Consider the following 20703-nt stretch of genomic DNA (forward strand, 5'->3'; position numbering starts at 1 on the left):
CCTTCCACTAGCAGACAGGGGAAACTATTGCAAAGTGGAGATTTGGAAAATATGTCCTGCCCAACTTCCCACTCTCATCTCCTTTCCCTTCTGTCAATGGAATGACTCTGTCATGGAGTGACTTGATTATAGATTGTATTAATAGAAGTATGGTATTTAGAACAAAGGAGGTGATAGGTTCTCTTTTCCATGCTGAGCCAACCATACATGGAGTCAGTGTCAGCTCTGAGGAAGCAGGAAAGCCAAGAGGCTGAAAATATGGACTTTGGAGGCTGGCAAGCCTCGGTTTGAATCTTGACTCAGCCATTGCTCAGCCATGAGTAAGGGGCCAAACCTCTAAATGAGACTTATAATTACACCTATCACCTGGTTTTGGTTCAAAGATTCAGTGAGATGATTTCCTGTTCCACAAAGCTAAGCAGGGTACCTCCTCTGTGCTCCCAGGGAGCCTATCACATGCTTATCAGGCTGGATGGTGCCGTTCTTCTTTTCTTGCCAGCTCCTGTGTGTCCAGTTTATCCTGAGACCAGAGATTTCTGGGAGGACTGCCCTAGAGGAATCAGGGCAGCCGTGCTGAGAAGGTGAGAAGCGGGGTGCACAGAAAGCCAGCCGGGACGTTGGTGGGAAGCACCCGCCACCCTTCTCGTGGGTTGAAGTGAGCAAGGCCCTGTCAGTTCACTAGCCTGCCTCACGGCGGGCCGGCACTTATCCCAGCCATCCTGCCAACATCTCAATTTAGAAACCACTGTGGCTCAGAGAAATGAAGGCACCTTGCTCAGAGTCACAGAGCCAGGGAGTGGCTGAGGCCAGCTTGGTTCTGGTCCCGGAGCCAAGGCCCTGCTCGAAATGACAAAAGCCAAATAGGCCACTGGCCATTCAGAGGACCCTCATACCCAAGGAAAAGTTCTGGCACGGACATTGCGTGTTACTCAGAGTTAATACTCTGGGGGAGGAACCAATGCCCTTCTGTGTAGACCCCTCCTAAACTGGGGAGTCTGATTTTCCAGCTGTGACAGGCTGTACACATCCCTGTACCAGGTCCTCATCTATAGCCCCTCTCCTGTGACAGAGGTCAGCTGGACCTAGAGCCTGCACTCTGCCCATTGGACCTGTCATGTGGCACCTGGTAGGCCTGTCAGAGGAAAGGAGAAACAATCTCACTTTCTAAACAGACTCCCATCCAGAGGGGTCCCAGTGTGACAGCGCCAGGCTTCCCTAGAGGCATGAGCTTTGTGGGGAGGCTGTTTCATGACAGAACTTGCTTGTGGAGCCAAAAGCTTTGGAGTTCAAGCTACTCCCTGATTCTGTCCTTCTGGTAGGAACGGTCAGCAAAAATCCAGACAGAGGCAGCTCTAAATCTCTTCCTGGCCCTGGGACCCCAGCATTCCACTCTTGGAAATGTGTCCACTGGAAATGGGTGATTTGTGCAAAGAAGTTTCTGGCAGGGTGATTAAAAGAGAGAAGTGGAAACTGCCCCAAATGCAGAGTAGACAGCTGGTTTTCTTCTCTCTGATTTGAATAAGATTCATAAGATTCACCAAGTTGAGAGTGCACCTTGCCCCCACCCACCATCATGATGTCATCTGACCATCACAATAATCCATGCCCATCAGGCAAGAGAAGGTAAATGATCATCCCCATTTCTTATCAGAAGAAATTGAGGCCCAGAGAGGCCAAGTAACTGACCTAAGGTCACACAGCTTGCTGAAATCTAGGGCCTAGACCCCAGCCTCCTGACCTTTAGTCCAGTGCTCTCTTCATCACCCCAGGTCACCTTTATGAACAAAATAACAATAAAAAGGGTGGGCTCGTGAAGCTTGCAGATGTACATGTGAAAGAACGCAGAGTAAGTAGATCAGACCACAACATGGGAGACAGGGTGTGAGCCTGCATGTAAGCTCTGCAAATTAAAATTCCGAAATGGATGGGAATGGTTGGCCTCCATCCCATTGGGGGCCCCCTTTTGGCCAGGCTCTTCTGTGAAAACCACTTTAAGGAGGAGAAAACCGTAATTACCCCTTGGGATTTAAGGGACCAGTCAGAGTGTTGAGGGTGGGCTCAGGCAGCCAGAAAAACCATATTCAATGTCATAATTTCATAGTTGGGAAACTAGAATTAAGTGCCTGTTATTTTTGTAATTCAGACCACAGAGAGTAAAGCTTGATATAACCTCCATGGCTGGGAGAGCACCATGGAAGCCCAGCGAATTCTTAAGCAGGGCAAACCTCCCCACCCCCAGGGGAGGTGGGGTGGTGGTGGGGGTAACCTGAAATCCCAGGGTCTGACATTCGGGGAGGGTTGGGAGTTTAAATAGGTTGAGAAATTCTGGACAAGATGCCCTTTAAGGCCCTCCCGGGTCTGCCAGCTGTGTAAAATTCTCTTGATGATTGTTGATTGTTGGGAGAGAATTTCCAGTGTGATGTGAATTTGATTCTAAGACCACCTCCTCCCCCATACACACGCATAGGTGGAGAAAGTAACCTTTAGACTGCATTACCTTGCTTCAGGCTACAGATTGGCAAAAGCAGCCTCTGGCCATAAGGCCCCTTCCTCCTGCCCCAGCATCCAGGGATCTAGCTAGCAAGGGACACCAGTCTGATCTGGGGACTAGCCTTCCCCCAAGTGGGTCCCCTAGAGCTCTGGCACCTCCCATCAACACGGTCGGGGTTCCAACATTCCCTCCTCACCTCTGAGCTCCCTCTTCCTCCTCTCTGATGCCAAGTTCCTTGGAAGAGGGGCCCACTCTCCTGCCTTCTCTTCCTCGCCTTCCATTCTTCCCACTGGCTGCCTCCCCATCACTTCCTGGCCAAGCTGGGGCAGTGGCCCAGTGAGCCCCACTACTTAGTCTGCTTGACCTCCCAGCTGCTGCCTGACACTGTGACCACTATCCTTTGCTTCTGGAAAGTCTCGTTGCTCTTGGCTTCTTTCTGTTCTCCTTGCCTGTTCATTTCTTCATTTATTTGTTTTGTTTTCCATTCACGTTTCACTTTAGTGAGTCTCCAAACTGAAACTCTTGTCTATGATGCTGGGAAAACTTAGAGAGAGAAAAGCTACAGTTAAAAAAAAAAGGTAAACAGAAAAAAATGATTGGGAGATATCTGTGTGGTATATTCTTTTTTTGTTTATTTTGAGGCAGACAGAGACAGACAGAGTGGGGGAGGGGCAGAGAGAGAGAGGGAGACACAGAATCCAAAGCAGGCTCCAGGCTCTGAGCTGTCCGCACAGAGCGCATCATGGTGCTCGAACTCACGAGCTATGATATGACCTGAGCCCGAACTCAGACGCTCAACCAACTGAGCCACCCAGGCGCCCCTCTGTGTGGTATATTCTTCATTTATTTTTTAGGGCTTAGCACAGCTGTGACTAAATCATTTTCCCAAAACATCTTAATACCCAGATCCTGCCTTGGACTGTGAACTCCATGGGGGCGGGGGCCCAGTCTTTCTCACGCATGCCTGACACAGTGCCTGGCACCTAGTAGATCTTGGTCCACATGTGCTGGGTGGATGCATTTATCCTCTCCTCCCGTGGTCCTCCCAACCTGGCTGACCCAAACCCTGAGGGCAGGCAGTAAATACTGGGAGCTCTGGACAAATGTCCAGGCCATGTCCTGGCCTATGGTCCTAATTTTGGGGCTCCCTCGGTCTCTCCCATCCTTCTTCCTTATCCACCCTGGAGCGTTTGGCCCTGGCCTCTTGGCCCCCTCCCTGGCCTCAGTGCCCCTCGGGCTCTGCTGCTCTCCTCTTAGCTGAGAGAGCTCCACTCCCAGCCTTTTCTCTGCTTCCCCTGGAGAGGGACTGGACATAAAAATGAAGAATCATTCAGCGGGCTCAATGGCAGACTGGACACACAGACGAAAGGATGCACGGATCTGAAAACAAAAAGTGGAAAAAAATGCAGCAGGACATCTGAGATCTGACCGTGTCCAATGGTGGAGCGTGCATACTAATGGAGTCCCATCAACCTGGCCTGACAAAACGGGACTTCCCATCCTCCTGTTCTGCAGCTACTTGATTTGTTATTTTCTCCTTTGTAGCAACAGCAGTAACAAGGATAAGGATGTGGGGGCAAGAAAGGAATGGCATGTGGTTTAGGGGTTAAGAGCATGGGCTTTAGGAGACAATCCTGGGACTGAATCCCTCCTTGGTCACCTACCCTCTCTGACCTTGATTTTCTCCTCTGTACCTACCTTGTGAGAATCAAACAAGGTAACATAAGGAAAGCGCCCAGCAGATACTCTAGTCATGGTAAGTACTCAGTAAGTGCTTTTATTCTCATTACAAATATCATGGTCTTACCATCATTTTCATTTATGCACATTCCTTTCCAGACTTGGTCTGTATTCAAATTTTTAAAAAATATTTTCACAATCATGATGCATTACCATTCAATTTATTCTCTTCAAAAAAAAACTCAAACAACTTATTTGTCAATATTTAGTTTTTTACATTGCTATTAAGAGTTCATTGACATCATTTTAAAGAAGGGGGCTCTATAACCACCCCCTGCATTTTTGGTGGGTTTACTTTTGTGTTTTGTTTGTTTCCTTCCCTGTGTTATTTAGCCCAAGCTCCCAGTGTGACAGGGACAGGCAGGTTCTTGCCAATCACTTCCTTTTCCAGACAGTACCTGGAACTCAAAAAGGATCTGCATCCAGGCTCTGCTGCTAACTTGCCATGGGCTTTGGACAAGTTCATTGCCCTCCCTGGGCTCCCGGGTCCCTTCTTATCAACGACAGGCTCTGCCCTACCTATCTCACAGAGGCACAGAAGCACTGTTCAAACAAACATGTCTGCCATCATTGCCACTCATGAGCTAGAAACAAAGACACTCAAAGTCCTAAGTCCTCTTGGAGGCACTAGGTCGTACAAGCTTCCTAGGAAATGCCTGTGATAGTCATGTTCTCTAACAGGGTGTAGAGAAGGCACTTAGAAATTCCTGCTTAGGAGTAGTGGGGTGATGGGGCCCAGTGATCAAGTGAGCAGGGTTCAGACTCCCATCCCACCTCACTTGTAACACTTGTGCCATTGCTCATCTTAAACCTTGGGGCCTCCTCAGAGGATTTAATTGGCACCAGGTGGAAACCATTCACCTGGACCAACATACCCACTTTGCAGATGGGAAAACTGAGGCCCTGAGAGGTGAAGGGGTGTGCCGACCAGCACTGTTCTGGATGATCCTGAGTGAGGTGTTTGCAAAGCATCCCTGAAAGGGTGCCCTCAAGATCTGAAATGAGAAAGAACATAATTCTTCAAGGGAGATCCAGTTTGACCTAGCAGTACATTCTGGGAAATTTGAAAAATTGCTTGTCTTCTCAAATCCTTTAAACCAGGATGCCAGTAGGAGGCTTGAACACCGCTCCGAGCGGTCAGGAGCTACGTATGACAAAATGAAGGTGAGAGGGGCTGTGTGAACCGTAACAAGTAAGGTAGGTAAAGCCCAGAGCTCCCCCGACTCACCTCACCTTGCTCCAGGAACAAGAGCTAGGTCTGAGGAGCTCAGGGAGAGAGAAAACAAATGACTCTTGCCTCTATGGTCCCTGGCAAATGCCTCTGGGAGGAAACAGAGTCTTCCTGCTGCCTGTCAGAATGGCTGACCCCCAGCCTGATCTCACCTAATTCAGCAGCTCGAGGGGAAGACACCACTCCCATCTCCGCTCTGCATCTCAAATGCACCAGGAGAACTGGTGCGGCTCAGAGGAATTGCTATTGATTTTCACTTGTGCAGCTGACCTAACAAAACCAATTCGTCAAGTGCTTGTCTGCCTGGCTGCTCCAGACACTCATCCTACCCACGTGCAAATAAATTGCACAAGCATCTACGGTGATTTGTCAAGGTCCACCTGGGCAGGGGCCTGGATCCATGGATGGACTTCAGGCTAGGCTGGGTAGGATCAGGCCAGCAAATACCCCACTGCTGATCCTCTGTTGATTGGCAGTGTTCTGGGGGGGTGGGGGGGGGAGGCGGGAATCAGGATGCCTGCCAGCTGCTGCCACACTGTGAACCAACTGCCTGCCCACCCCCCCCCCCCCCACCCCCCCCACACACACCGGGAGGAGGTTTTGAGGAACTAGGTCCAAGTCCTTCAACAGGGCTTGGCAGTGACATCCTCATTTGTGTCTTCTGGTCTCTGACCCCCTGATTTTGGAGGATTTGATGGAGTGTACACACAACCAGGAAGTACCAAGCTCAGGTTTTGGCTGTTACTGGAGAGGCGTCCTCGAGTCAGCTAAGAGACGGTGATGATACCACCTATGGGGGTCTAGAACCCTATAAAGACCAGGGGTCAGACTGAGGGTCTAATCCCTGTTCTCCTACTTCCTAGCTGTTGCCTGGGCAGGCAGCTTCAGCTCTCAGTGCCTCACCTTCCTCACCTATACCTCACCTACACTAGGAAATAGTACCTACCTCCCTGGGTGGAGGTCGCAGGGACTGAACGAGAGGGTACTGAAGGACCACAGGACCTCACACCTTTATCTCTTCCTTCCACGAGCAGGGACTGGATACTCAGAGAAGGGAGTGATGTGCTCAGGACCACACGGCAAAGCAGGGCAACATCAGGAGGGGTTACAATGAGACGCAAGCGCCAAAGGCTGAGGAGAAGAGCGGGTGATCATCTGGCTTTCTTGCCCTCCTGATGGTGGCCGTCACTGAAGAATGGGATACAGGGGGAGTGGGCCATGGGCACATCATGGATCATTGCTTGAAAGGGTCAAAAATTTTATTTGCAGGCCTTTTTTGTTTTTGTTTTTTAAATTTACAGGTTTCCTGCCGTCCGGGGTAAAAGAGAAGTGGTGTGTTGCTGCACGAGGTTTGTGGGGCTTGCCTTGGGACTCTGTCCCCATCCCTTTTGCCTGCTGGGGTTCTTCCTGCCCCAGGGGTTCTTCCACTGTGGGATAAGGCACTGTGTGTTCTGCAAGAAGGCGCTCACGGCTGGCTGGTGGACGGCGAGGCGGCCTTCTCAGGGGCTGCAAAGCTGAGGCTGTTGAGGGGTGGAGTTGAACTTGGGGCCCTGGCAGGAGGCCAACTGGTGAGGAGACCCAAGGCTATGGTAACTCAGCCCAGCAGGTCTGGTGTCGCTGCCTCCCGGCTGGCCCTGCCATGGCGGCCTCAGGATGGAATCATGCCTTTGCTTCTTTTGCGGTCAGCCATGGTTCTCCGGTTGTGGTTGGCTCGCGTCGCCTTGTTGGCTTCCTTCTTCCTGCGTTCCTGGGTTGTCTCACGGTTCTGCCCGTGGCCCCGGGGGCTGCCGGCCACTGCTGTGGAGCTGTCGTGCCGGTACCTGAGGGAAGAACAACCCACCCCAGGAGATGGGAAGAGCTCACTGCCTTTCTCAGAGGTCTCTGGGAGAGGACGCACGGCTTGGGCCAGGAAACCCATGTCCCAGCTTCCAGTAGGAGAAGAAATAGAGCCCAGCAAGGGCAGGGCTGTGGGGATTTTGGCCGGTCCTGTGTCTAGTGAATTCTCTTCTCTGAGCCTTGCCTCTGGATGGGTCCCTGGCTGAGGGAAGGACACGCTGTGGGTTGACCACAGCCCACAATAAGGAGAGGAGGGCTTAGGGATGGGGATGGGCCTGTTTCTTCCTCTGTAAAGTAAGGATAATGATAACAGTGGCTACTTCATAGGGCTGTTGTGAGGGTTAAATTAATACATGTAAAGCACTCAAGGTTTACGTGTGGGCTTCCTAGGTGGTTGGCTGAGCCCTTCCCGGATGGGTCCCCTCCCACCAGAAACAGCGCTTGAAAATGCTCACCCCTTCCTGGCAAGGAAGGCCATGCGCCTGGCTTCTGCTTTCTCCCGTAGCACCGCTGGGTCCTGCACAAAATGGTCGGGCTGTGGAGGGGAGGGGAGAAAAAAAATCTAGAGTCATGAGCCTCTCTATTTCCCAAAGCTGTGGTGAGGCTGTGCCTGACTGGATCTTGTTGATGCCTCCATGCTAGGAGTGGGGGAAAGCCAGGCTATGGCAGGGTGATGTCCTAGAAGGAGACACCCTTGCTTGGTCCAAGGTTTCTATTTGAAGCCTCTCTCCTCCGTCCCTCCCACCTCTTTTGTGATGGGGAGGCAGCTAAAGGGACTGAGGCTTCCTGCACAGGCATGATGGGGCGAGTGGACCATAGCTGGAGCATGGATGACAAATGGGGGTCAGGCCAAGATGGCCACCATGAGAGGCCACATAGGGTCTTGAAAGCCAAGAAAGCTGCCCCTGGGAGCTGACTCGTTCTCATTCTAGCACCACCACCAATGTGCTATGGGAGTACCCACTCTTTTTTTTTAAGTTTTTATTTATGTATTGGGGGGAGAGCAAGAGACAGAAGGTGGGGGGGGAAGAGAAAGAATCCCAAGCAGACTCTCTGCCATCAGCACAGAGCCTGATGTGGTGCTTGAACTCTCAAACTGTGAGATCATGACCTAAGCTGAGATCAAGGGTCGGATGCTTAACCAACTGAGCCACCCAGGTGCCCCAAGGGAGTACCTTCTCTCAAAGATTTTTTTTTTTTTGGGGGGGGGGGGGATCAACAAACAAAGGAGTCTAGACTAGCAGCAGGAAAAGCTGTGGCCTAAGAACCACAGATAGCTTTTGGTGGCCTGTACTGTTAACACACACACACACACACACACACACACACACACGTACAACTGATAACATTTGAAAACTGGGAGATTTTACATAAAAATCCAGGCTGACCTCTTGCCTGGGAAGAAGGGAAAGCCCTGGAAGCCCTAGGCCTACATTTATGCTGAGGAGCCCCTTGGGCAGAGGGTATGTGTACTTCTGTTCCACTAGTCACAGTCTCCATCAGGACCCGCTACTCGTTTATGCTGGTAGCCTGGCCTGGACACATCTGAATTTGTCACCCTGGTGGGAGGGCATGAGGGGATACAGGGGGTCCCAGGGTGCCACTCGGGTTCAAGCTGAGCAATCCCGTCCTTATCTGTTTCATATGTTGAGGTTCTAGTTAAGATTTCATTTGAAGAAAAAGTTCAGTTGCTAAAAAATACAATTTGCAAACCCACCAGCCCAGATGACCTCCAAGGGCCCTTGGGCTCTAACACCTCTGTGAGTTTAAGAACTGGCATCCTGAGCATGGTGGCCAAGAACTGCCTGCCCCTCTCTCGGCCCCCAGGCTCCTGGGTCTCATGAACCCAGCAGCTCAAAGGCTTGGCCCCTGAGCCTCCACTGAGTAGTGGAGGGGAGTTCTAAGCCAGCAACTCTCCAAGTGGGCATCTCAGGCTTGAAGCAGCCCCTCTTCTCCTGGGCAGGGATGCTGGGGCTGCCTGAAAGCCAGCTGCAGGCAAGCAGGGGCACGGTGCTCCCAATATGCCCTTCAGAACCACACCCTCCCCTTCATCTGCCACCTGCCAATGAGGTACCTTGGGAGCCTCGTCCTCAGCCTCCTCCTCCTCCTCATCTTCGTCCTCTTCCTGCCCTTCTCCAGGCACTTTGGTTCTCAGCACCTGAGGGATGGTGAAGGGCCTGAGGGTTTAGAGAGAAAGTGAGATCAAAGACTAGATTAAACCTGGAGAGGGAGCCTCAGGGAGGAGGGAATCAGGGTGGGTGAGAGGGGGCTGTCAGGATGGGGATGGGCTCAGGCAGCTGGAAAAAAAACAAAGTGCTTTTCAAGCCAGCTTTGTTCCAGTCCCCGGACCCTCTGAGGGTACCAGAGTCCGATATGGGGGCTTAGCCAGAGCTGGGGCAGCTCTGCTTTTATCTGCATTGGGAAATCTCTGTAAGGTTCTATTGGGGAGAGTTTTCTGTAGTTAAAAAGAACAATGTAAAATGACTGCCTGAAACCAAATTAATGCTGCCCCACTCAGGATGGGTTGGGCCAAATGGCCAAGGGAGTGACTGGGGGTGGAGGGAGCACTGGACCAGGAGTCAAGAGGCCTCGGTTTGGGCCCTGGCTCTACCACTGACTTGCTCACGTAATCAGGGCCTTGGTCTCCCCAGCTGTGTACACAAGAGGCTTTGGGAGAATCGCTGTGCCCCTGGGATTCCGCCCTCTAGCTGCCCTGCGGCCTCACCTGCGGCTGATGAGCTCATCATCCGAGTCAGCATCGTTGGCGCCCACCTGGTTGCCATCATACGTGTCATCGTACTCGTCCTCATAGTCATCCCCGCGATAGGGCAGGCCCTCACCTGGCTGCAGCGGCACCTGCAACAGCAGAAGCGTGGGGCCGAGGGGCCCAGGGCTGGCTGATTCTCCCCCACCCGGCGAAGGCCCAACGGCCTGGGGCCACCTACCTCCTCCACCACCACGCTGTACTGCTCGTAGCGCTGCCGCTGTGCCACCACCTCCCGCTTGTCGTTCAGCAGGCTCCGCGTGTTCTCCTCCTTCCTGGAGTTTCGAGGGGACAGCGCAGAAAACCATGAGGCTTTGAAGGCTGCAAGTGCCAGGTTCCAAAGCACCACGGGCTCAGGCTGGCACAAACTGTGACAAGTGGTATCAAACACTGGCAGGGGTGTGGGAAGGTGGGACTCACCGCTGGGAGTGCCCACGTGACCAGGTCCAGACACTTTGGGAGGCATTCCAAAACAGTTGTTGCAATGTAAAATGTGCCCGCCCTTTGGCCAGGAAATTCCTCTTTGAGGCACCCACCTGAGGGAAACGTTGGCCCTGAGCATTAAGAGGTCTGATCCGGAATTTTCTTTTCAGTGTTGTTTGTAACAGCGAAAAATAGAAAACAACTAGTGTCCATCACAAGTGAAATGGCCAAATGTTGTCACATCTTTATTACAGAACGCCAGGCGGCAGTTATCAAGAATGACATTCAACTGTTTGTGCTGATGCAGAGAGAATTCTAAGACTTATTCCCAAGGAAAAAAGCAAGCTGCAGAAAAATGTATATGGTATGATCCCATTTGTATAAAAGACAGAAAGCCAGCCAAACAAGCTGTTCCTATGAGTGCATATAATTTACATAAGTCAATGTACAGAGAGGGCTAGTTAAGTCCCCCACCAAATGACAATGGTTACTCCTGGCATTATTTGAACCTTTTAGAAAACAAAAATTTAAGAAAGACAAAGGCCAGGGGCACCTGGATGGATGTCAGTTAAGCATCCGACTTCAACTCAGGTCATGATCTCATGGTTTGTGAGTTTGAGCCCCACATCAGGGTCTCTGATGTCAGCACAGAGCCTGCTTGGGATCCTCAGTCCCTCTTTCTCACTGCCCCTCCCCCGCTTATTCGCTCTCTTTCTCTCTCAAAAAATAATTAAAACAAAACAAAACAAAAAAAAGAAAGAGAAAGGCCATATGTGACCTTCTAACTGAGCTCAGGGGAGCCACAGGGGACCTCTGGGGTGTGAGGGGCAAGCAGGGGTCCTGCCCTTTTCCTCCTACCCCTGCTTCCTCACGGTGACCTTTTATCTGTTCCACAGTTCAATCGTCTATGTCAGTTTGCATTGGAAGAAAAAGCCCAAAAGTTAAACTCCTGTTATATCACAGGTGAGGTGTGGTGGGTGGGTGTGGTGGAGGGAAGGAGAGGGACGTGTTTGGGATCAATGAACTGTGGCGGAGCCTCAGCCGGGACTGAGGCCTCTCGACTGTGGCTTTGCAAATCTGTAGAAAAACCTGGCTTGTCTCACACATAGGCCTGTGGAATGTAGTTTCTAGCCCTGCAGGGTAAAATCAATATGAGATGCCAGGCAAGAAAATCCAGCTTAGCTGTGAAATCAGTTTTCTGGAATGTATCAAAGGTAGGGGGAAAAAAAGAAGAAGAAGAAGAAAAAGAAGAAGAGATACAAAGTCATAGACAGCTTCCATTAAAATCTTCTATTAACTGGCTTTTGGTGCAGGGAGGGACAGGGGTCTGAGTCTCTCAGGCTATCTGCCTGGGAGCTTGGGGCAGGTCAGGATTTGGCTTCCTTCAGTAGTTTTTACTAAGGGCCTACTACATGCCAGGGAGGGTACTAAGGCTGAGCTGGGGAGAGATTCAAAAAAGAGGAAGATCTGGATCTGTCCTCATGGAACTCACAGTCCAGTGAGGGTCGCAGGCAAATGGCAGCTAACATGAAATGTGCTGAATGGACGCAAGCATGCTCTGGAAACAAGACCCCCTGGCTTAGGGGGTCTAGCTGGTGGGGGTGGGGGGAGAAGGGGTGGGAAATGGAGGCCCTGTGAGGTGGTAGTCGGCAGGGGGGGTGGCGGCATTTGATCTAGACCAGGGAAAATTCTTGGTCCACAGGGAAATTCTGTATGACGCCAGGAAAGGGGCCTGTGCCTGTGGCCCTGGCTCCTACCTGGCTCTCTTCACCAGGCTGGGTGGGGCTGGAGAAGAGAGAGCAAGTGAAGGGGGCCCGGGTGTTTAGTGCCACTGGAAGGAACACATCTACTCATTCCACATACATTTCCTGAGAGCCTACCAGGTGCCAGGGCCTGTGCTGAGCCAGGCGTCCAAGGATGAATGAGAAGTATCACTGTCCTTTCTGCCACATCCCACAGCTCCTGGTCCATCCAGTCCCTAGTTCTTGTGCGGAAGGCCCCACTGTGGGCCTCTAGTTATGTGGCTCCCTGGCAGGGCCAGAGAAGCCTTGCAAACTCCACCCACCCACCTGGGACAGGACACAGGCAGGTACAGAGGAGCCTGGTGCCCTGAGCATCCCCGTCCAGGGAGGTGCAGCTTTGGTCCCATGACCCCCTTTGGAGCCAGGAAGGAAAAGAAAAGTGAGGGTCAAAACCAGCCAGGAAAAGATTCATCTGAGGCCTAAACTCCAGTCAAGTCTGGAAACACAGGCAACAGTGGCTTCAGAGATTTCTTCGGAGCAGGTGCTTCCTCAGGGAACCCAGGGAATGTGTGGGCTTCCCTGAAGCTGAGTCACTCTTCCCCTCCTCACTTCTTCTGGCCTATCCTTCAAGGCCCAACTCAAACTGGCCCTTAGGGGTGTGACTGCCACCTCTGAACTTCTAAGGGACCTGTAGAGGCAACAAACCCCTTCTTTTATAGGTAAGGAAACCCAAGAGGCAGAGCAACTTTCCCAAGGTGACACAGCTTCTACCAGCAGAGCCACAGTGCTAGAACACAGGTCTACTGACTCAAGTTTGCTGGGGTACTTCTTGAGCTGTGCGATCACAAGCAAGCTTCTTATCCTTGCCAAGTCTTTTTTTAAGTTTATTTATTCATTTCGAGAGAGAGAGAGAGTGAGCAGGGGAGGGGCAGAGAGAGTAGGAGAGAGAGAGTCCCAAGCAGGCTCTGCACTGTCAGCGCAGAGGCTGATGCAGGGCTCGAACTCACGAAACATGAGACCATGACCTGAGCCGAAACCAGAATCAGACGCTTAACCGACTGAGCCACCCAGGTGCCTCTCCTTGCCAAATCTTAATTCTGCATTCCAGGGATGAAATAAGATGATGACTAGAAATGAACCTGGCACATACTGGGCTCAACAAAATGAATCCTATTTCTTTTTACTGCAGGACTTATCAGAGCCTTTAATGTGCTAATGTGCTCTGTGACTCACCAAGAAGAAAGTGCACAGACTTTTTTGGCCATAGAGCCTGTTTTGAGGGAGAACACTCATAATCTTCCAGGGTACCAATGTTCAATCCAAAGAATTTATGGGACCCCACCTTATACACACCGCCTCCTTCATGTAGCTATGGTATACCTGCAGCACATGTGCTTGGCCTCTACCCAACAGCCACCCTCTACCTCACCCCCACTCCTAACACACCCTCATTTGATTCGGGTCTTTCCACCTTTCCCCCTTCTCCTGGAGCCCTGGACCTTGGCCCTGTGACCCAGTTCCCCGCTGAGATGTGAGTGGAGTCTGGAGACTTTTGGGAAAGGCTTCCTGGTCTATAAGAGAAACACAGGAAGACCTGGTCCAGACTTCCTCTTGGCACTGTCATTTCTGGAGGTCATGGCTGAAACAGCTGTGGCCACCCAGTGGCTTCGAAGGAACTAGCTCGCAGAGATGGAAAAGATGTATCCTTGATGATGAGGCTGTACCACAGGTTAACCAAACCTAGACAGACCTACCTTGCAACTCCCTTTCGTACAAGGGACAGGTTTCCCTATTACTTGAGCCACTGAGTGCATCCTATCTGATTTAACCCATACACACATTGTAACTCAAGCGTGACCTTGTGCTACTTTTCTCATGTGCCCCTTGACTGCCCTGCCCAGATTAGGACAAGAGTCCCTATGGAGGCCCTTGTATGCCCCACCCCGGCATCTCTCCCACTCTGTCACTACTTGTTTAATGGTTTAAATCTTTCCCACAGTCTCTGCGTCGTTTGAGAGCGAGGCCCGGGTGCCCTGCTCACCTTGTCTCCCTGGTATCTAGCACAGGATCTGGCACTAGTAGATCACTTAATAAATATTTGCTGAATGAATAAGTAAATAATGAACACATGAATGGAGGCTTTGCCTCTTTGCAATCCCCAGCCCCTGGGCTACCCAGCACAAGGAGTTCAGTAAACATTTGCCTCCTAGACTTTCCACCTGGCAGCTTGTAGTGCCCTAGGAGCAGGGCCTGGCCCTCCTCATCTGCCTCTTTCTCCACAACAGAACCTGCAGAGGGTCATTCAGACCTGGAACAGTGGCCACGGATGTAGGATAACATCTCTTGCCTGGGATCTGGGGATGTCGCAACGTGTGTGACTAAGCAGTTTACAAATGCTTCCTGTCCAGCCAGCCAGATGGCTTTATAGCTGCCCTGTGCCCGCTCCCCAAAGCCCTCAGCCAGCCAAGCTTCCAGCACGGGGCCCTCACCGAAGAAGCAGCTTGTAATTCTGCCACTGGGGCTCCTATCACAAGAACGGGGCAGGTCCCCCATTGCCCTTCTCTGAACCTTGCTGTCTCCATATATACGATGGGGGGAGGGCAGGCTGTACTCATCCAGCAGTTCCCAGATTTCTGGATTTCATGAACCAATACAATTTAGTAGAACTCTAGGGGCTAGCATAGTGTTGTCAAGGGTTTGTCATTTCTCTTGAACTCTCTATCATCACTACTGACTCTTGGTCCCTCCAGTGGGCCTCCATTCCAAAGCCAGGTGATCTTTCCAAAACATGTCAGCTCATGGGACCCTCATCATGTTCCCCATGACCTCGTGGCCATTGCCTCTGTTTTTCACTCTGCCTAGAAAGTTTCTCCTTCCCCACTCTTTACAGAATTGGCCCTTTGGCCCTTCCTCACACTTCCACTCTTGGTCCCATGTCATTTCCTCAAGCTTTCCTCTCTGGATTGAATCCTCTACCAGAGGTTCAGAAGTCTGCACACCTGCACCTTACAGTGCCTGTTATATTTGCAATTTTACTTTGCTTGTTTGACAAAGTGATTAGTGAAAACTCCACAGGGGCAGGGGCCATGTCTGTCTCACTGCCCACTACACCTCCAGCACCTGATAAATCCAGGGCCTAGTATGCCATGAGCACCAGGCAAATATTTGTTGAATGAATGAATAAATCATAAATGGACTTTTCAATGCCAAAAAAGTAGGAAGGACATAAACTAAAAATAAGTAGAAAGACCTTAAAATTGAGTATGTTCACCTTCTGAAAAGCTGACTTAGTACAGGTCCTTAGTTTTCTCATTTTGCCACAGAATGGAGAAAATCAGGTCGAGGAGCAGCTTCTAGGAAGTACTGCTCAGCTCTATCACCCAGAGATTTGATGGTTGACACATCCCAAGATGTAGGAAGGGAAGAGGGGAACAGTTTAGGTCCCTTTGGCCTTTTGCTATCAACAAGGGGATTCATTAAAAAACAAACAAACAAACAAACAAAAAAAACACCCTGTCAGAGTCAGAGCCTACCATATAAGTATCAGAGAACCTGCTCCTGCCTGCTGGGAGCACACAGGTCCTGGACTGCTTGGGGGGACACTGAGCCAAAACTCAAGCCAGTTCTGTAAACACAGAGTCCTTAGTTTCTCTCAAATTTTCTCACTGCACTTACAGAGTTGGGGTGCCTGGCACCCTGCAGCCCACTGCACTCACCTCCTGCCTTTGTGCACCCGGCTCAGGTCCACTGTATCTCTGCTGAACACATCAAACTCATCGTTCTGGAAGACGTTGTGACGAGATGTGAGCAGGGGTGTCGGGTCTGGTTTCACCTGTCTGGGGGGGGGGGGGTGACAGAGAAATCAGTTCGAGGGAGAAAGGTCAGCTGATGTCTACCTGTGCTTTCTTGACCCGAACCATGTTACATGCATCAGATTCTATACTCCCCTTCAACAGCCACATGAGACACGATCTAAAAAACCTGCCCTGTCTGGCCCCTACCTGGGTATGCAGCCATGCCTGACACAAAGTTCCCCCTCAGTCCCATGTGCCATTCAGAGATTTTCTCAAAAGTTCCCTCCCTCATTGAACACTCACAACAGTCTTATAACATAGGTAGCTAAGATCACTCGACCTCTCTGGGCCTCAGTGCCCTCCTCTGTAAAATGGGCACAAAGTGGCCAAGGTACTTGTACAAAGGCAGAGCTAACTTCATTCATTCAATAAACATCGTCTGTCTGCGGAAGAAACACCCATTTGTGCACTCATTCTCGCTGCTCCACAGGCCTTCAGAGGAGCAATGGGTCAAACTCAGAAAGGGTAGGAATGAAGAAAGTGAGAAGCTCTGGCCATCCTCCTTCAGGAATCTACTGGAAAGGTGCCAATGACAGGGGCAAGCCAGAGACTTTGGAGCTCCAAAAGGCTCAGCAACCCCTCTGTCACATCCCACATTTCTGATGGGTCCTCCAGCAAGGAGCAGCTAAAATGTCCAGCTGTGCACACTCTCTCCCCTGCAGGGGGCATGTGAGAACCTCCGGGAGGGCCTAAAGTTCTGATGTGTTCCCAAGGAGGCCATTCATTTAAATGGCTGGGGAACACTGCCGTAGGGAAGAGAGAGAAGGCAGAGTTCTGGCACAGGTGTGGGAAGCAGAGAAGCTAAGAAGGGGCCCTGACAAGGCCCCCAGAGCACCTTTGGCCAGGGCCCTGAGACAGCCTGGGCGCCATGAACCCCCTCCCACCTATCTCTCCCACCTGTCTAGGCTGCGGTCCAGCTGGCTGAGGGCAGGGGCCAGCCGCTCCTCCAGGATGTTGTTGATCACCTGCTCCGGGTTGTAGCTGTAATGCTCCAGGCAGGCCAGGATGAAGCCCTCACCAAGATCTGGCAGCAGGTCCTTCACTTGGGAGATGAGGGAGTCCAGCTCCACGCCACACACAGGGGGGCCCAAGGGAGCAGCTGCCCCCATACACTGTGGAGAGAACTACCGTGAAGGAGGGAAAGGCCAGGCCAAGTGGGTGATAGGAAACAGACCTCAAATACCCCAGGACTAGGAATCAGGGGACCTGGTTGAGTCCTGGCCCTGCCATTCCTGGGCCAAGATCTCAGCCAAGTGACCCAGGTCTCTTGAGTCTCCAATTCCTGAAACCACGTGAAGAGGGAGTGGCTCTATGACTTAGTGATTGAGCTACTTCTGGCTGTGTGATTTGGGGCAGGGCACTTCCCCTCTCTGAACTCCAGCTTCTTCCATGTAAAATGGGAGTACTGCCTTCTACCTCACAGAGTTGTTTCAGATGGTTCAAAGAGAATAAGGCTGAGCATGGTGCCTGGAGAAGACTAGGCACCCCACAAATGGCTGTGGCTTTGACTAATCCTTTTCCAACTCTAACAAGTTAACGGCTGATGTTGGAGAGAAACAGCAACCACCAGCCCTGGACTGTACGGAGATGCTCCCCTTTGACGTTTATCTATTTTTGGGACAGAGAGAGACAGAACATGAACGGGGAGGGGCAGAGAGAGAGGGAGACACAGAATTGGAAGCAGGCTCCAGGCTCTGAGCCATCAGCCCAGAGCCTGACGCGGGGCTCGAACTCACGGACCGCGAGATCGTGACCTGAGCTGAAGTCGGACGCTTAACCGACTGAGCCACCCAGGCGCCCCTCTCCCCTTTGATTATATTCTTTTTAATGAGGGGGATTCAGTTCATATCCTGCTTGATGCGGCTTAATTGTGTTAGGATTTTCATTTAAGGAAATTCCAAAATCAAAACAACAACAATAAAAATCATCCATGTCTCAGAGAAGCCAAATGGGGAAGAAGGTGGGAAGAGTGGAGGGGACTGTCATTTTCCAAGGCCCTGTGACAGCCACAGGGCCTGAGTCTAACACAGGAAGGAGAGCAGCATCTGTTAATAGTGCATAGGGCCAGCCAGGCTTGGGGCACTGCACCCAATAGCTCTGGGAATCCCAACAACCTTGTGGAGGCAGGGATGGCAATTATCCCCACCTTAGACATGGGGAACAGAGGCTAGATGTGAGTGATGTGCCTCCAGCCACAGAGCTGGTGAGTGGCAGAACAAGGGTATACCCCTGAACTGTCTGACCCCAGAGACCCACAGAGACTGTGGTCTTAATCCCTATGTCACACTGCCTCCCAACTTGCAGGGAAGAGTCCTGGGCTCAGTGGGCAATCTGTATGGCCATAGATTTGGCGAGTTCTGGAAGAGCCTGGAGCACCAGAGGCTTCCACACTTGCTTAGTGGAGCCCTGCAGTCCCACGGTGGGGCATCCAGGCTGGCTAAGCAGTGAGACCAGACGCTGCTCTCCACTGCATCCAAAGCAGCTACATGGTGATCTGTTTAGAGGAGAGCTCTGGGAAGGATTTCACGTGGAAAAAGCTCCATCACTTCATTTTACAGAGGATAAATGGGGGTTTGGCAGCTGAAGGGACTTGCAGACTCTCTAAAGGCAGCACGGAGCTGACCCGCAGGCTCAGGGCTGTCAATTCCAAAAGAAACCTTTTTCTCTGAGAGCTGAAACAAAGAAGGGACACGTTTCCTGGAAGGGGCAGGGGAAGCAGGGGAAAATGTTGCTCCAGACACATACCTCCTCTTCCTCTGAGTTTTCCAGATGTGAGAACGGTCCACTGACTGGTTCCACCATCGCAATGACCCCATTAGGGTCTTCAGCCACCGGTGGGTCTTTAGCATCTGTGGCTTTCCGTCGGTCCACCCCTTCCCACGCACTTTCGACTGCCTGGAGGATGTAGGCAGTCCGAGTCTCGTCCCTGTGACACACGTTAAGGTGTCTCTCTCTCCGGTGCCAGAGCCTTTTCTGCCTCTCTAGCTCTAAGGCAACATAATTTCTCAATACTGCCTCCGCATCTGACCCTATGACTTGTGTTAGGGGCTATCTGGGCTGTACCCAGTGGGCATTGCAGGTACCAGGGCTGCCTGGGGAAAGAGGCCAGACCACGGCCACGCTAGCCTTGAAACCTAGTACCTGTCACTCAGCAGAAAGCAGCTCTGGATGAAGACAGGGCCAGGGGCATCCTAGGACTTGATAATTGGAGGAGCCAGCAGCACCTCCTCTGCACTGACCCCCAGGAGGAGGGCCTGCCTGATGGGGTCACTGCCAAAGGGGCTTCCTGTCTGACTACTGAGGGCTTCCTGCAAAGGGGGCCCATAGGGTATCCCTAAGGCAAGACTGCGCAATCTAGCCCAGCCTTCAAAATGGCCCACAGGCCCTCCTCCCTGTCCTTCCTCCCTACCACCCTGGGCACTGCCAAGCCAGACATCCGGGAGTTGCCCTAGACTCCCTCCCTCCACTTCTAACCTAGCGCCCCCCGGCCATCCCTGGATGCCAGCAACAGTATCCTCACCAGCCCCTGGGCCTCACAGAAGTCTCAGGTCAGTCTTTTCTCCTCCCTGTGCCAGACAGAGTTTTTCCAAAGTATAAAACTGACCCTGTTACTCTCTGTTTCACACTCTCCCATGACACCCCAGTGCTTGTAGGATAGAGTCCAAACTTCTTAGTGAGAGTCATCCCAGAGCCGTGCAGGTCTGCTCATCCCCAGCTCATCTGCCATGCCATAGCCTCCTCCCACTAGACCCCAGGCCCCCTGCCCCACCCTGAGATCTACACAAAATGTCTGTGGGCTCCTCAGATGGGCCTCTCTGTCCTCCATCCACTGGGAACACTTAGCTCTGGGATTGGCCACCTCCAATTTCTTCTGCTGGTCTCGGCTTGGACAGCCCCTCCATCTCACAGCCTTTCCCTGAGTTTGCAGGGTTAGGTGCCTTCCTTGGCTTTCCTGTCCTCTGGATTTCTCCCATATGACACTTCAACTGCTTGTTTACTTGTCTGTCTCCTCTCCTGCAATGAGGTCTGTGACAGTGGGGCTGAGTCCATGTTGGTCACATGGGCCTAGACACTCAGTAAACGCCTAAAGAATGCAGGACACTACCCCACCCAGCTCCGAGGATCCGAGTAGTCATCTCCTCCAGAAACAGGGGCTGGGGCTTTGGTGGGCACTCTGGGGAAAACTGGCTGACCTGAGTATTCTGGGGATAAACCTCCCTCTGCTCCTCTGGGTCCTAGCAGCCCAACTCCAACCTGGCCAGGCCAGGTCCTGTCAAGTGGCTGTGGTAGGATACAAGACTGCTGAGGCCTGTTGTAGCAAGCTGACATCATCGGCCACAGGGAAGAGTGTGTCGTAGTCCCGGAGGAACCTGCCAGGCAGAGAGCAGATGGAAGGGACAGGGCTGGGGCAAACTGGTCTGCTGCCCAACCACAAATCCCAGAACCTTAGACCATGATGAGCATAGGGTAGAGGCTCTGGGATGTAAGGCCTTGTGTGGACTGGTCCCGCTCAGCCACACTCACCTCTTCTCCTGCAGCAAGGAGCTGAAGATCTGCAGGAACTCTTCGATGAAACCCTGAATGTTGTCACAGCTGGAACAGGACACCAGGGAAGAGGAGTT

General features: G+C 51.8%; 1 protein-coding gene across 2 annotated transcripts in view; it reads right to left on the reverse strand.

Moving 5' to 3' along the window:
- Positions 1-6703: 6703 nt before the first annotated feature.
- The window catches only part of ASCC2 (activating signal cointegrator 1 complex subunit 2), a 40898-nt gene continuing 26898 nt past the window's right edge, over positions 6704-20703 (reverse strand). For both annotated transcript variants that reach the window (XM_049619822.1, XM_049619821.1), the window contains 10 exons: positions 20606-20674; positions 20377-20451; positions 18827-19007; positions 16979-17193; positions 15944-16063; positions 10244-10337; positions 10024-10154; positions 9373-9475; positions 7754-7833; positions 6704-7282 (listed from right to left, as the gene is read on the reverse strand). In XM_049619822.1, coding sequence (XP_049475779.1) covers positions 7111-7282; positions 7754-7833; positions 9373-9475; positions 10024-10154; positions 10244-10337; positions 15944-16063; positions 16979-17193; positions 18827-19007; positions 20377-20451; positions 20606-20674 — 1240 coding nt within the window. In that variant the 3' untranslated portion in view covers positions 6704-7110. The remainder of the gene's footprint in view (positions 7283-7753; positions 7834-9372; positions 9476-10023; positions 10155-10243; positions 10338-15943; positions 16064-16978; positions 17194-18826; positions 19008-20376; positions 20452-20605; positions 20675-20703) is intronic.

This window comes from Panthera uncia, assembly GCF_023721935.1.
Source record: "Panthera uncia isolate 11264 chromosome D3 unlocalized genomic scaffold, Puncia_PCG_1.0 HiC_scaffold_8, whole genome shotgun sequence".
In the NCBI taxonomy this organism is placed as follows: domain Eukaryota; kingdom Metazoa; phylum Chordata; class Mammalia; order Carnivora; family Felidae; genus Panthera; species Panthera uncia.